General features: G+C 32.4%; 1 protein-coding gene across 1 annotated transcript; it reads left to right on the top strand.

The window, feature by feature from the left end:
* Window positions 1–6550: 6550 nt before the first annotated feature.
* On the top strand, window positions 6551–7613 carry LOC132603904 (probable CCR4-associated factor 1 homolog 9). The gene has a single exon (XM_060317207.1). It carries the CDS (start codon window positions 6757–6759, stop codon window positions 7549–7551), a length of 795 nt encoding a protein of 264 aa, XP_060173190.1. The 5' UTR covers window positions 6551–6756; the 3' UTR covers window positions 7552–7613.
* The last annotated feature ends 4807 nt before the right edge of the window (window positions 7614–12420 follow it).

Here is a 12420-nt window from a genome sequence, read left to right as displayed (position 1 = left end):
CAAGTACTTCCAACATCCGGTTGTACATGTTCAGCCTTTCTCTTCTTATCTATTTTGAAACAACATATCCTAAAATGTTATGATATGTGTTGTGTACTAATATATGTTATTGGATCAAAGTCCCGATTTTTGGCAGCTTTGATCGCAAATACGAAAAATCATAGATAATTATTACACTAAAGGTGATTCAAACACTTGCACAGTTTCTTCATTAGATTAACATTTACGTATGTATGTAAACAATTAGAGAGGATACAAATTAAAGAGACCAAATTACAAAAGAGAATTAAGCAAGAATACACAAAATAAATAACAAATTATAAAATAAATGAATAATAACGCAACCGGGAGGCCTTGACTTACATGTCTATTTGAGATGAAAACTCCTAGAGTCATTTGGATGTACATGAATTTAAATCAGTTCTCACCTTCTCTCCCTGCAAGGAAGGTAATTAAACATACATAAAGCTTAGGAAATAAATTCTCTTATCAACGTACATATTTTTTTATCTAGTCAAAAACTAAAACTTTTATACAAATTGACAAATGATAAATACTTATCTTTAGCTTGCGGTGGCTATTTTCGTAATGCTCTCAACATTCTGCATCAACCTTCTTAGTTTCCGTTGATGCCTGCAACAACCATTCAAAATAACCATGTCGTTCAAGATTCTGCCTAGACGTAACCCTTCTCCCTTAGTTCCAGCATCTTCATCAACTCAGTTATGTAAGATATCGTATAATAAATTGATGTTATAGCATTAGTGCATTAAAACATAAAACAGTTGAGTTGGAGGTGGTAATGGAAAATGGGTGGGGAAATGGGGAACGTGAGTGAGTGTTTGAAGTTGGTTTAGGTATAAGAAGTTATATTAATTTTAAAAAACTGAATGGTAAAAAATGTTCAAATTTTTAAACTAGTTGTGACGGAAATTGTTCAAAAAGTTAAATTTCATGTTTTGCTCGAGATAATATCTCCTAACTTATAGCAATAATATTTATCCATTTGTTAACGTGTGGAGAAGTTTAAATTAGTTTCAAATCTATTATTTATCTATTTTTCTTTTGACAAATCATTAATACAATTCCAGTACTTACAACTGCTGATTGTGGTTTCTCCTACAAAGTGTAGTCATTCTTACCACACGTAGATAAATGTAAAAATTGAAAATATAATTTGTAAAATTCCTATTTTAAAATTTTGAACGAAAGATAGTAAGAAAAATTATAGAATTGAAAATCTAATATATAAAATTTATATTTTAAAATTTTGAAGGAAACACGTAAAAGAAATTACAGGGAAAAAATTTGACTCTCCTTTTAAAAAATGTATAATGAGCTTAAATTTAGGACACGGTTGGGATTTTAGTGAATATTTAAATTCATTTTTTTAATTATACATTCAAATTATAAAAAATGTGGATAATATCTAACGTAACTTAAAAAGAAAGGAAAAACACATACTATAAAACATTTTTTTTCAAGAAATCAAATAAGAAAGTAAATACACATTAGCAATAAGTAATTGAAAAAAAAAAAAAAAACAAAGAAGAACAACAATATAGAACGTGCTCACCCCATTATAGGATGATTGTGGGTTTGCTTGGCTCTAATATTCCGGAGCACATCCTTTTTTTATCTAATATTTTTTAATTGTAAATCAGTATATTTATATCAAAATTAAAAATTAACTAATTATTAACTATAATTAACTAATTGTTGTCCTAAAACTAACACATGGCATTCTCCTGCGCTGCCACTTGTCCAAATTCTATTGCAAACTATCCTCTTTTTAATAATATATAGATAATTTAACATCTGCTATGGTATTAAGGTTTAATATTAAATATACCTGATACAAATATAATATACATGGTATAATTCATTTTTAGATGTATATCGATGTATTTTATACATAGTAAATAAATATAATATACGATAAAATCATATTCTTAAATTGAAAGGAAGTAGGAACACAATTGTTGGTGTGAAAGATAAGGTTTTTAGCAAAAATGTAGGAAGAGAATCAAGGTTGTTAATGAGTGGCCATAATCTTGCCCAACTACATTCCTTTAATAGAGGAATCGTTACAATATGTAATTCCTCACTGCCATTCAATGTTGATTAAATAATTATGCTAAGGTCTTGTAAATATTTTTCTATTATTGTATAGTTATGTTTTATTTTTCTATTATTGTATAGTTATGTTTTTTTCCCAAAATGTTTCCAGAAATTCTTGACCACCCAAAAGAATGTTTTATTGGGACCACAACACTCTCTATTTGAACCTATCCAAAAATCCAAATGGATCATTAGATAGTATATTTTATATATGTACACAATATAATCTATGAAGGATTTACTCGGTCTCTACACTTCATGAATGTACATGATTGACCAGAAATCAGTCTCAAGAAAACGGAGTCAAGTCAACTTATAGAAGTAGGGTCAAATGAGGAGGGGATAGTCTATAGTACATAAATAACACTAACTAGGAGTAGTAGTCGTGTTAGTGTAGAACCACTACTATTAATTTCTAATTACAAAGAAAGGCCACAGAACGAGTCTTCTGAGAAGGCAACAACATCAATAACATTGACTGGCACCAAAATGCTGCCTGTCCTCCTTTATCACGTTTCCAAATAAGAAGATTTTATAAAAGTAAATCAATGATTAAAGCTCCACCATCTTATTATTTTAATTGATACAGTACTGTACATATTATACTATGGGCATTCTTAAAAGCTAGAACTCCACGAAGAAATGGAAAAAAATAATCTCCACAAGTTGCTTAGAGTTTCTTTCAGTTACTTTTGACGGCACGCACGTTTTGTTTAAATGAAGTAAAAAGAAAATTTCAACATATTTAAATATTGCTTATCAAAATATACATCAGCCATCTAGGCATTAAAAATAAAGGAAATTTAAGGCTTCAAAATCAAGTTAGAGTTACATTTGCTCTAAATAATTCCTCTTCATAGATAAGATCTTTTCTATTCTATTGTAATCCCTTTAGTTCTAAAGTCTGAAATTATTTGAGTATTACAATTTCTTTTTCACTAATTGTTTGCCTTTTGTTATTGCAATTTTTGGATTAGCATATATTCATTTATGAGATGACGTAGAAATATTTTTCAATAACTAATTTCTTTTTTTAGAAAAACGACTCTAATTAGTTTGTCGCGCGGAAAGAAACTTACTTTTCCTGATATGGAAAGAAACTTACTCTAATTCACTAATTACTTTTTGTTAATTTCTCAATCATATGATGATTCAATTCCAATGGTCTCATCGTACCTTGCTCAACCAAGCAAAAAGTCGTCGAGCAGTTTAATTTAGTACTCACTACTCACGTGCACTGCCATGCCGGTGCAGTCAGTTGTCACAATTCAATCCACAGTTTCACAAAAACCAGAAATACACAAAAAAACAGAATTAGTTTTTGCTTAGCTCACTTCCAGTCTGGACAGCGAATACCATCCTCCTCCCAAAAACATATCCATATTTTGTGAAAGAACCATTCGTACGTTGCATGCGTTCAAATTCATTGTATTCTGTGTTAACATTTGTTAAATAATTACATATGGAGCTCCTGAACTAGTGAAAATAATTCACTTTGACACTCTAACTTAAATTTGTTCCTATTAAACACTTATACAATTTAAAATTTGTTCCAGTTAAACACAAAAGCCACAATGATGAACGCGTACAGTTCACATGCCATTGACATGGCAATTTGACCAATAAAGAAATGACACATAGTATATGAAAAAAAAAAAAAACTTTTTTATCCCCCACCTTCTGATCGCCTTCTTCACCCATTCCCTTACACTTTTCCTTCTTTCTCAGAAAATTCTCTGGCTTTTCTTCTTCTTTTTTCTTTTATTTTTTCTTTAATTCTTTCTTCCTCTTCTCTGTCTTCCATGATTTCTCTTTAGATCATTCTTGGATTTACAAATTGGGATCGATGGGGAAGAAGCAGAATTTAAAGATGCCGGTGGCATTAATAAGAGATGGGTGGTGGTGACTGAATATAAAGAAGAAAGAGATGACGGTAGTTGGGGTTGCCGGACTTGAAGAAGGGAAAGAACCTCCATTTTCTTTTCGAAAAAAATCAAATTTCGGTCCTAGACCAGAAATGATGAAGGTGCTATTAATGGTGTAAGATAAATAAATGGTGAACTTGCCGGAAATCATGAGCCACTGGCACATCTCCACCAAGATTACCATGACTTGCAGGAGCTTGATGGACACATTAATTGTATCATCACGGTTAATTGTTTCCAGGGGTTCAACCTCACCTTATGAATTATTCCAGGAAGTGGTGACCGAGAAAACAAATGAAAAAGGAAAGAGAAAAGAAAATTTACGAAAAACAAAGGTTTCACGCGCCTCTAGTAAGTGTAGTAGTACGCCCATCATTCCATATTTCCATGTCACCAAAATGTGTCTAATAGGAACAAAATTTAAGTAGTATAGGTGTTTAATAAGAACAAGCCTAACTTAAAGTGTCAAAGTAAATTATTGCGACAAGTTTAGGAGGCTCTATATGCATTAAGCCAATAATTTATTTTAAATATATTAAATTATTAATAATTGGATGATAAAAGTTTAGTCAAAAAATACATTAATAAATTTATTCCTTGATTTTTCCTATCCCAATAGTCCATACCCCCAATTCATTCCCTCATACAAATATTGCGGCAAGAGGGCAAAATTTGACTACTAATGTCTAATGGTATGAGATAATTTTGTCTTTCGTCTTATTTCGATTAAAAAATACTATCGCTATTAGTTAATTAGTTTTAAAAAATACCCTTTCCACTAGTGATTACTCCAATTTAGATGGAAAAGAGTTAATTTCGATCCTGAATTATTCGGGCGAGACACTTTTATCCTCCATCAAATGTCAGAAAATATCATTCCCAAAGTTTGGGAATTAATAAAATTGGGCCTCTAGTCATTCTTAACATACTATAAGAGCCTGATTGGATGGACTTAAAAAAAAACAGTTTTCAGCTTATAAGCTGAAAGCTATTTTTTTTAAACTAAATCAAAAGAATCAACTTAATTTTTTGAATTTATTTTAAGCACAATATAACTTATAAGCTGACCAATCAAACACTATAAGTTGTTTTCAGTAATTTATAAGCTTACCCAAACGGGCTCTAAGTCATCATAACAATTTTCTTTCATTTACTTTGTGATTGAAGTGAATTTCAATTTGATTAAGGTCTATAATTTCTCTATAAAATAAACTTAATTTGGGTGATATGAAGTTTATCTATTCACTTTAAGAAATGCCAAATCCCTCCTAAACTTCCTTCTAGTATTTGTTTAATTTTTCTTCTCAGTTTTACTCTGAGTATCGGCTCGGAAATTTTCTACACTTTGAGTGGTGCTTATAAATTAGTTTGTAATATTTTTCTAAATGTTAATATCTTTATCATATAAGTATCAATTTAACACAGCAATTGTGAGAGTCAATTTTACTTGTGAAGATATAAAATCAACAACAAGAATTTAGTGTCGGTCAATATCATTGCTCAATCACAAAGCAAGTGAAAGAAAATATTCAGAAATGAACTAGAAATCCAAGTTCATTTGTTCTAAATTTTAAAGATGATACTGATGGAGGATAATTATCTCATTTCGAATAATTTATGCATAAATTATCATTTTCTATGTGAGCTAGAGCATTGTTAGTGACGAGGTTTGAGCTCGGAGGATTGCCCTTCAAAGGCACTGGTCTTTAATTTTTGTCTCTCATATCTATAGTCTTTAATTTTTAGCTCTATATTTGTGGTCTTTAATTTTTGTCTCTATAGCTTATTTAATGAAAATATTTAGACCTGCTTCTCTCGGCTTAAATTCTGTAATATTTTTATCTTCACAAACTAAATTTTTGTCTCACTCGACACAATTCTATAGGAATTAAGTTATGCGGCATAAGTTGTTTAATATTTTTCAGGTTATGTTGAGTGTTGAAAGATTTGACTTGTCCGACATAACTTGTGTGAATGTTATGATACATATGTCGAAGCTAAACGCAAATTATGCTGTGAGAAATCTAAATTTATGCCCTTCTTCAGATTATGTTGAACGAAAGTTATACCTTATCCGGTATAATTTATCTAATATTTTATAATATATATGTCTAAGCTAAGCGTAAATTATGCCTAGCAAAATGAATTATGGCGCGCTAAAAGTATTGAAAGACAAAAATAAAAAATCACAAATTGGAAGGCCAAAAATTAATGACAAAGGGACATTTGCGCGAATGACCCAATTGACTATCTTGTAATAACAAGAATATTTTTGGGTCTATAAGCAAAAACAGAAGACAAAGTTTGCAAAATTGACTTTTTTAGTTTTAACTCACATGTTATGGATAACTACTCTTCTGTCTTGTCAGTCAATAACAACTCAAACGCGTTGAACATAGACTAAAAACCTCTCCCCTTTTTCTGTGTACCATTACCACCCACCTCTTTCCTTCCTTTATCCTTTTCACTCTGCAAACCCACTCAACTTCCCCCCACTTGCCTACTTTTATTTATTACTTCCCCACCTCTTTCCCTCTTTAAAGCAAATAGTATTCTCTATCTTTATTCACTTCATCTATACACCCCTTCTTTCTATAAAACCATCCCTTATCCACCTGACACTCGCAACAATTCCAAAAATCTTCTTTCCTACTTCAAAACCCAGAATTATTTTTCAGTTTTACGATTACCCTTTTCAGGATTTGACATCATGCCTATTAAGATTCGAGAAGTATGGGCTCATAATCTGGAATCAGAATTTGAACTCATTTCTACCGTTATTGATCAGTACCCATACATATCTATGGATACAGAATTTCCTGGTGTTGTTTACAAACCTGAGTTTTCTTACAGAAACATGCCATCAGATCAGTATAAGTTGTTGAAGTCAAACGTTGATGTATTAAATCTTATTCAGCTTGGTCTTACTTTAACTGACGTTAATGGTAACCTCCCTAGTTTGGGCTCTAACCACGGTTACATATGGCAGTTCAACTTCTCCGATTTTGACGTGGCGCGTGATCTATACGCGCCTGACTCGATTGAGCTACTTCGCCGACAGGGGATTAACTTCGAGATGAATAAGGAATGTGGGGTCCACTCGGCTCGGTTTGCTGAATTGATGATGTCATCCGGTTTAGTGTGTAATGAATCGGTGAGTTGGGTTACTTTCCACAGCGCGTATGATTTCGGGTACCTGGTGAAGATTCTCACGCGCCGGGAATTGCCACGTGGGTTAGAGGACTTTTTAGGAGTTATGAGGGTGTTTTTTGGAAATAGAGTTTATGATATGAAGCATTTGATGAGGTTCTGTAATAGTCTTTATGGTGGGTTAGACCGGGTTGCCAGGACATTGGATGTGGACCGGGCGGTCGGGAAATGTCATCAGGCCGGTTCAGATAGCTTGTTGACGTGGCATGCGTTTCAGAAAATGAGGGATGTTTATTTTGTGGAGGATGGGGCAGAGAGACATGCTGGGGTCTTGTATGGATTAGAAGTTTATTAGGAAAATAGAATCTCTAATTGTCTCATAAATAAAGCTATTTAATTCATTCATTTTAGCTGAAACTTGAAACTATTGTCTCTCTGATTTCAATTTTAATAGCTAATGGAAGAGGAAGCACACATAGATAAAAATTTCAAACTAACTACAAACTCACAAATTCTGAATTCTAAATTTCAATTTATTTGATCCAAAATAATTGTTCCTTTTGAAGACAAGGCGGAGCTCACAACAATTATTTCTGAAAATAGTGGCCGATGTATATTTTTTGTGTACAACCAACTACCTTACTATATTACAAATAGAAACCCAATTAATTTTATGTAGCAACAAATCAATGAATTTGACTAAGTTGTGTTCTAGCATGTTGCAAGATTTACGAATATATATAAACAAGCTTTGTGATATCTTGATTGATTAACTAACTGCCAGATGCCAAATTTATTAAAGGAATTTGGTTAAAGTTCTTCCATGAAATAGTACTTAGAAGGAGAAAATAGGAAGAATCCTTCAATTATTGGAAGAAAATGCACTAGTTCTTCAATCACGCTGCAAGACTGAGTCAGCAAAATAAAACTAATACTAATTCAAAATAGTAATTGTCTAGACTGCTTAGTCAAGCCGCAGAACTGTTGACTGCTTCATATTTCTATTACTAAGATGGTGCCCGTGCTCAACACTTTGAATTATAGTGTATCTATGCGTATGTAGTTATATTTGGATATATATATATATATATATATATATATATATATATATATATATATATTTGTATTTGGGTTGTGATAATATATATATATATTTTATATTATTAATAAACATACATAAGTTTCCACTGTTTTTATGCATATATATATATATATATGTTCAAAACACGATTAATATAACATTGTAGTTTGTGCTCCGTATCCAAAACTTTATTATATTAGTGTTTGCTACGAATACAAAGTTTGCAAAAATTTATTAATACTTTTTAAAAGAGAAGACTTGTTTAAAAAGAAACTATTTTCCTCTCTTTGAGACAAAACAATAGCAATATTTAAGCATCAGTTGATACTTTGAATTTTAATTCGATTAATTTAAAGGTATAAAATATTCTATTGTTAATGTATGTTAAGGGTGGCACGGGGGACAGGACGGGGACGGTAGGGGACATTTTGGGGGGACGGGACGGGGACTTCTTAAAGGGGGACTTTGGGGGGACGGGGACTTTGGGGGGACGGGCTTTTGGGGGGCGCGTCCCGTCCCCCCTTGGGGGGCCGGGGGCTTTTTTTAATAAAACCTCAAACTTAAAGACTTATTAGTTAATATTAAATTTTCAAGTCTTTATAAAATTTAAAGACTTGGATTTATTTTTAGGTATTTATATTTTATAATAGGAGAAAATAATTCGAAGTAAGAACTATTTATTTTTTATAACTTATAACTTTAAAGTCTTTATAATCATTATAAAGAATTGCATTGTTTTTTGTAGTTATGTAAAGAAAAATAATTTCAAGTAAGAACTTTATGTTTATTTATTCAAAAATCAAAATAGATCTTTTAATTTTCATAAAATTTGACTCAAAGTCTCAAATACAAGAAGAACACCTAATCTACACATCCACCTTCTAGGAAGGGTTCTGTTTCAATTAGGCCTCTAAGTTACAATAAGATCACCTAATCTACACAACCACCTTCTAGGAAGGTTCTGTTTTAACTAGGCATCTAAGTAGTTAATTATAAATTATCACACTAAAACTTGTACGGATCTATGTACATTTTTTCTAATTGTCGTATCGCTTCCGTTGCATTCAATTCTGGAATTGGTATATCTCTTTGACGGTCCATAAGTTCCATGCCATCATCGCCATTAGTGTTGATTATCTCTTCATATTCTTCTTCTTCTTGACGGGTTAATTTTGGTAGCCCACGATTTCTTCTTTCTGCGTTGATCCAATCCCTGAATAAGACAGAAATCTCCAAGCTATCTTGTGCTAATGAATGTTTGTGATCTCCGAGTTGAAATCTTGCCGCGCTAAAAGCTGCCTCCGAAGCTACTGATGATGATTGAATAGTTAGGATATCTCGAGCCATTTTTTAGAGTAATGGAAATGCCTTGCCACGCTCCCTCCACCATCCTAAAATATCTTCATTGTCATCATCGTCCACAGTGATGCTTTCCAAACTCTGATCAAGATAAGATTCAAGATCACTTTCATTTTGAGTATTAGCAATACCAAGCCATGCAGCATCCATTGATCTATCAAATTTTCTATTGCCAAATTTAGCCTTATTTTTTTGTGAAGGACGTTGATTTCCACTTCTACTTTCTTCAGATTTATAATTATTATACATTAATTTAGCTTTTAATTCTATGCTACGGTTACACTCTTCAACATTTGAATGTTCATTAGGAGGAATATCTAATTGCAAATAAATTTTGTCAACAAGTCCATGAGCACCTCTTAATTTTAAAGACGGGTCAAGTATACAAGCAATCAAATAAATATCGGGAATAGGAAAAAAATACTTTTTAAATTCGAAAATCACTTCATCAACGGCTTCCTCATGTTCGTTTGATTCTCCATATTCCGCAAATAGTTTTGTAAGCCCACAAATATAAAATAACATTTGTGCAATTGTAGGATAGTATTGACCAGAAAATGCTTTTGTTGCAATATAAATTTTTTCTAAAAAAAATACATAGTCCTTCAATTTCATTCCAATCACTATCTTGTATTTGTTCATGGGGATGATAATGACGTGCATTAAAAACATATTGAAGGGGTTTTTGATATTGGTGAGCAACAAGTAGCATTTCATATAAAGAATTCCACCTAGTACAAACTTCTTTTGGAATTTTTCTAACAGGCAAATTTTGCTCAACACAATATTTTTTAAACAAATTAATTCTACTTTGCTTATGAGCGCTAAAAACATATTGACAAGCATATCGTATTTTTTGTAGAGAACCCTCAAATAATTCAAGACCATCTTTTACAACTAAATTAAAAACATGGCATGCACATCGGACATGAAAAATATCAAGGTTAATTGGGCAAATTCTTATAGCCATAAGTTCAGCACTCTTAGTCATGGAAGAAGCATTATCAAATGTAACAGTTAATACTTTGTCAACAAGACCATATAATTGCAAAATGTCTAGAACATTTGTAGAAATATAAGAACCTGTTTTTTTTCTCATCAGTATATTTATAACCAATACGTTTTTGCATATTCCAATTATGATCAATCCAATGTGCCGTAACACATAAATAATCATTGCCATTAACACTGCGACCTATATCAGAAGTGACAGACACTCTAGTATCTAGGTGATGGAACACACAACGCATATATTGGCAATAATCACTTTGAAATTTAAAATCGTCGTCTCTAACAGTGGATCTAGGAATGCCTTGAAAAGTAGGGTTATACATAGCTCTAATATAATACACAAAACCGGGGTTAGAAGGAAAACTAAAAGGCAAGCCACAAACCGCAACCATTTTAGCTAGTTCTTCATGATCTCTATCTTTATTATAAGCCATTTGAGTGACGGCGGGGTTAGAAGGATTTAAAGTTTGTTGGACCATATTAGATCCCCCAACGGATCCACCGGGAGCGGCACTACTAGCGCCGGTCGGTGTGTTTTTAAGTCCGGCTGCTAATCGAGCATCTAAGTATGGTTTTCCAATACATGTTCTCAAGTGTCTAGTTAAACCACCCGCCCCTTCACCGCTTCCGTGTTTTAAAATTTGTTTACATTTGTGACAAATAGCCTGAGTTTTAGTATCATCTAAAGTCATGAATTTCCATACGACACTAGTTCTAGGATGTTGCGCCTTAGTCGTACCCCGAGTAGGAGGTATAGGGGAACAACCAGCTCCAGACTGAGATATAGTCTGAGTTGGAGCTTCGGTAACGGGACAAGTAGGTGTCTCATTTAAATCTAATTCCTCACCTTCTTCTACTTCTAAATTTTCCAAATCATCAAATTCTAAATTAGCATAAGCTCTATCTAAGGCTTCAGTTTGTAATTCTAAATCTTCTGGAATAGGAGGAAAACCGGAGAGAACAAAAAATCCAGTTTCATCAACATGAGTGAAATCCTCCGTATTGTTGCTAAATTGAATTTTAGATTTACTAGAAGAACCAAATTTACTAGAAGCACCAGATTTACCCTTACTACTACGGCTAAAAGGGTTAGGTATTTCGACAGTTTTACCTAGGACCGGGATCTTAACTTTTTTAGACATATTATCAAAGTATAATAAAATAAAATATGAAAATTAATTGAAAAAAGACGCAAATAAAATGCAAGAATTAAATAAATTAAAAGATGGAACGAGTGTACCAAAAGTCTGCGTAAAAGCAGACGTAACCGTAAACATTGAAATTGAAATTATGTTACTCGAAGCTTGAAAGTTGCTCCAAAATTCAAATATTGCCCACTTCACCAAAATAATAATAATAATAATAATAATAATAATAATAATAATAATAATAATAATAATAATAATAATATTATAATAATAATTCACCAAATATTAGAGAGAGAGAGAATTGGTGGATGATTTGTGTGAAAATGAATAAAATGAAGAGGTATTTATAGTTTAGAATTTAGATTAAAGTGCAATTTATTAAACTTTGGGGGCATTTTTTTTTTTTTTGGAGAAGGGACTCCAATGGCTGAAAATCAGACCGTTTGGAGTCCCAAAATATTAATTTGCAACGGTCAAAAGGGCAAAAGGCTAACCAGCCTTAAAAAATATAAATTAATAGTCACTTTTCTAGCGGGGCGGGACCGGTCAACCGGTCCGATACCTGGCCTGACCGGACCAGGCCTGATCGGGACTTTTCGCCCCTTGCGCCCCCTACCAGTCCCCC

This window comes from Lycium barbarum, chromosome 1 (genome assembly GCF_019175385.1).
Source record: "Lycium barbarum isolate Lr01 chromosome 1, ASM1917538v2, whole genome shotgun sequence".
Classification (NCBI taxonomy): Eukaryota; Viridiplantae; Streptophyta; class Magnoliopsida; order Solanales; family Solanaceae; genus Lycium; species Lycium barbarum.
The sequence above is the reverse complement of the archived record's forward strand: the minus strand, read 5'-3'. Positions and strand labels throughout refer to the sequence as shown.

Bases quoted from the DNA above. Each gene is read 5' to 3' on its own strand.
- LOC132603904 (XM_060317207.1), top strand. From the start codon at position 6,757: ATGCCTATTAAGATTCGAGAAGTATGGGCTCATAATCTGGAATCAGAA.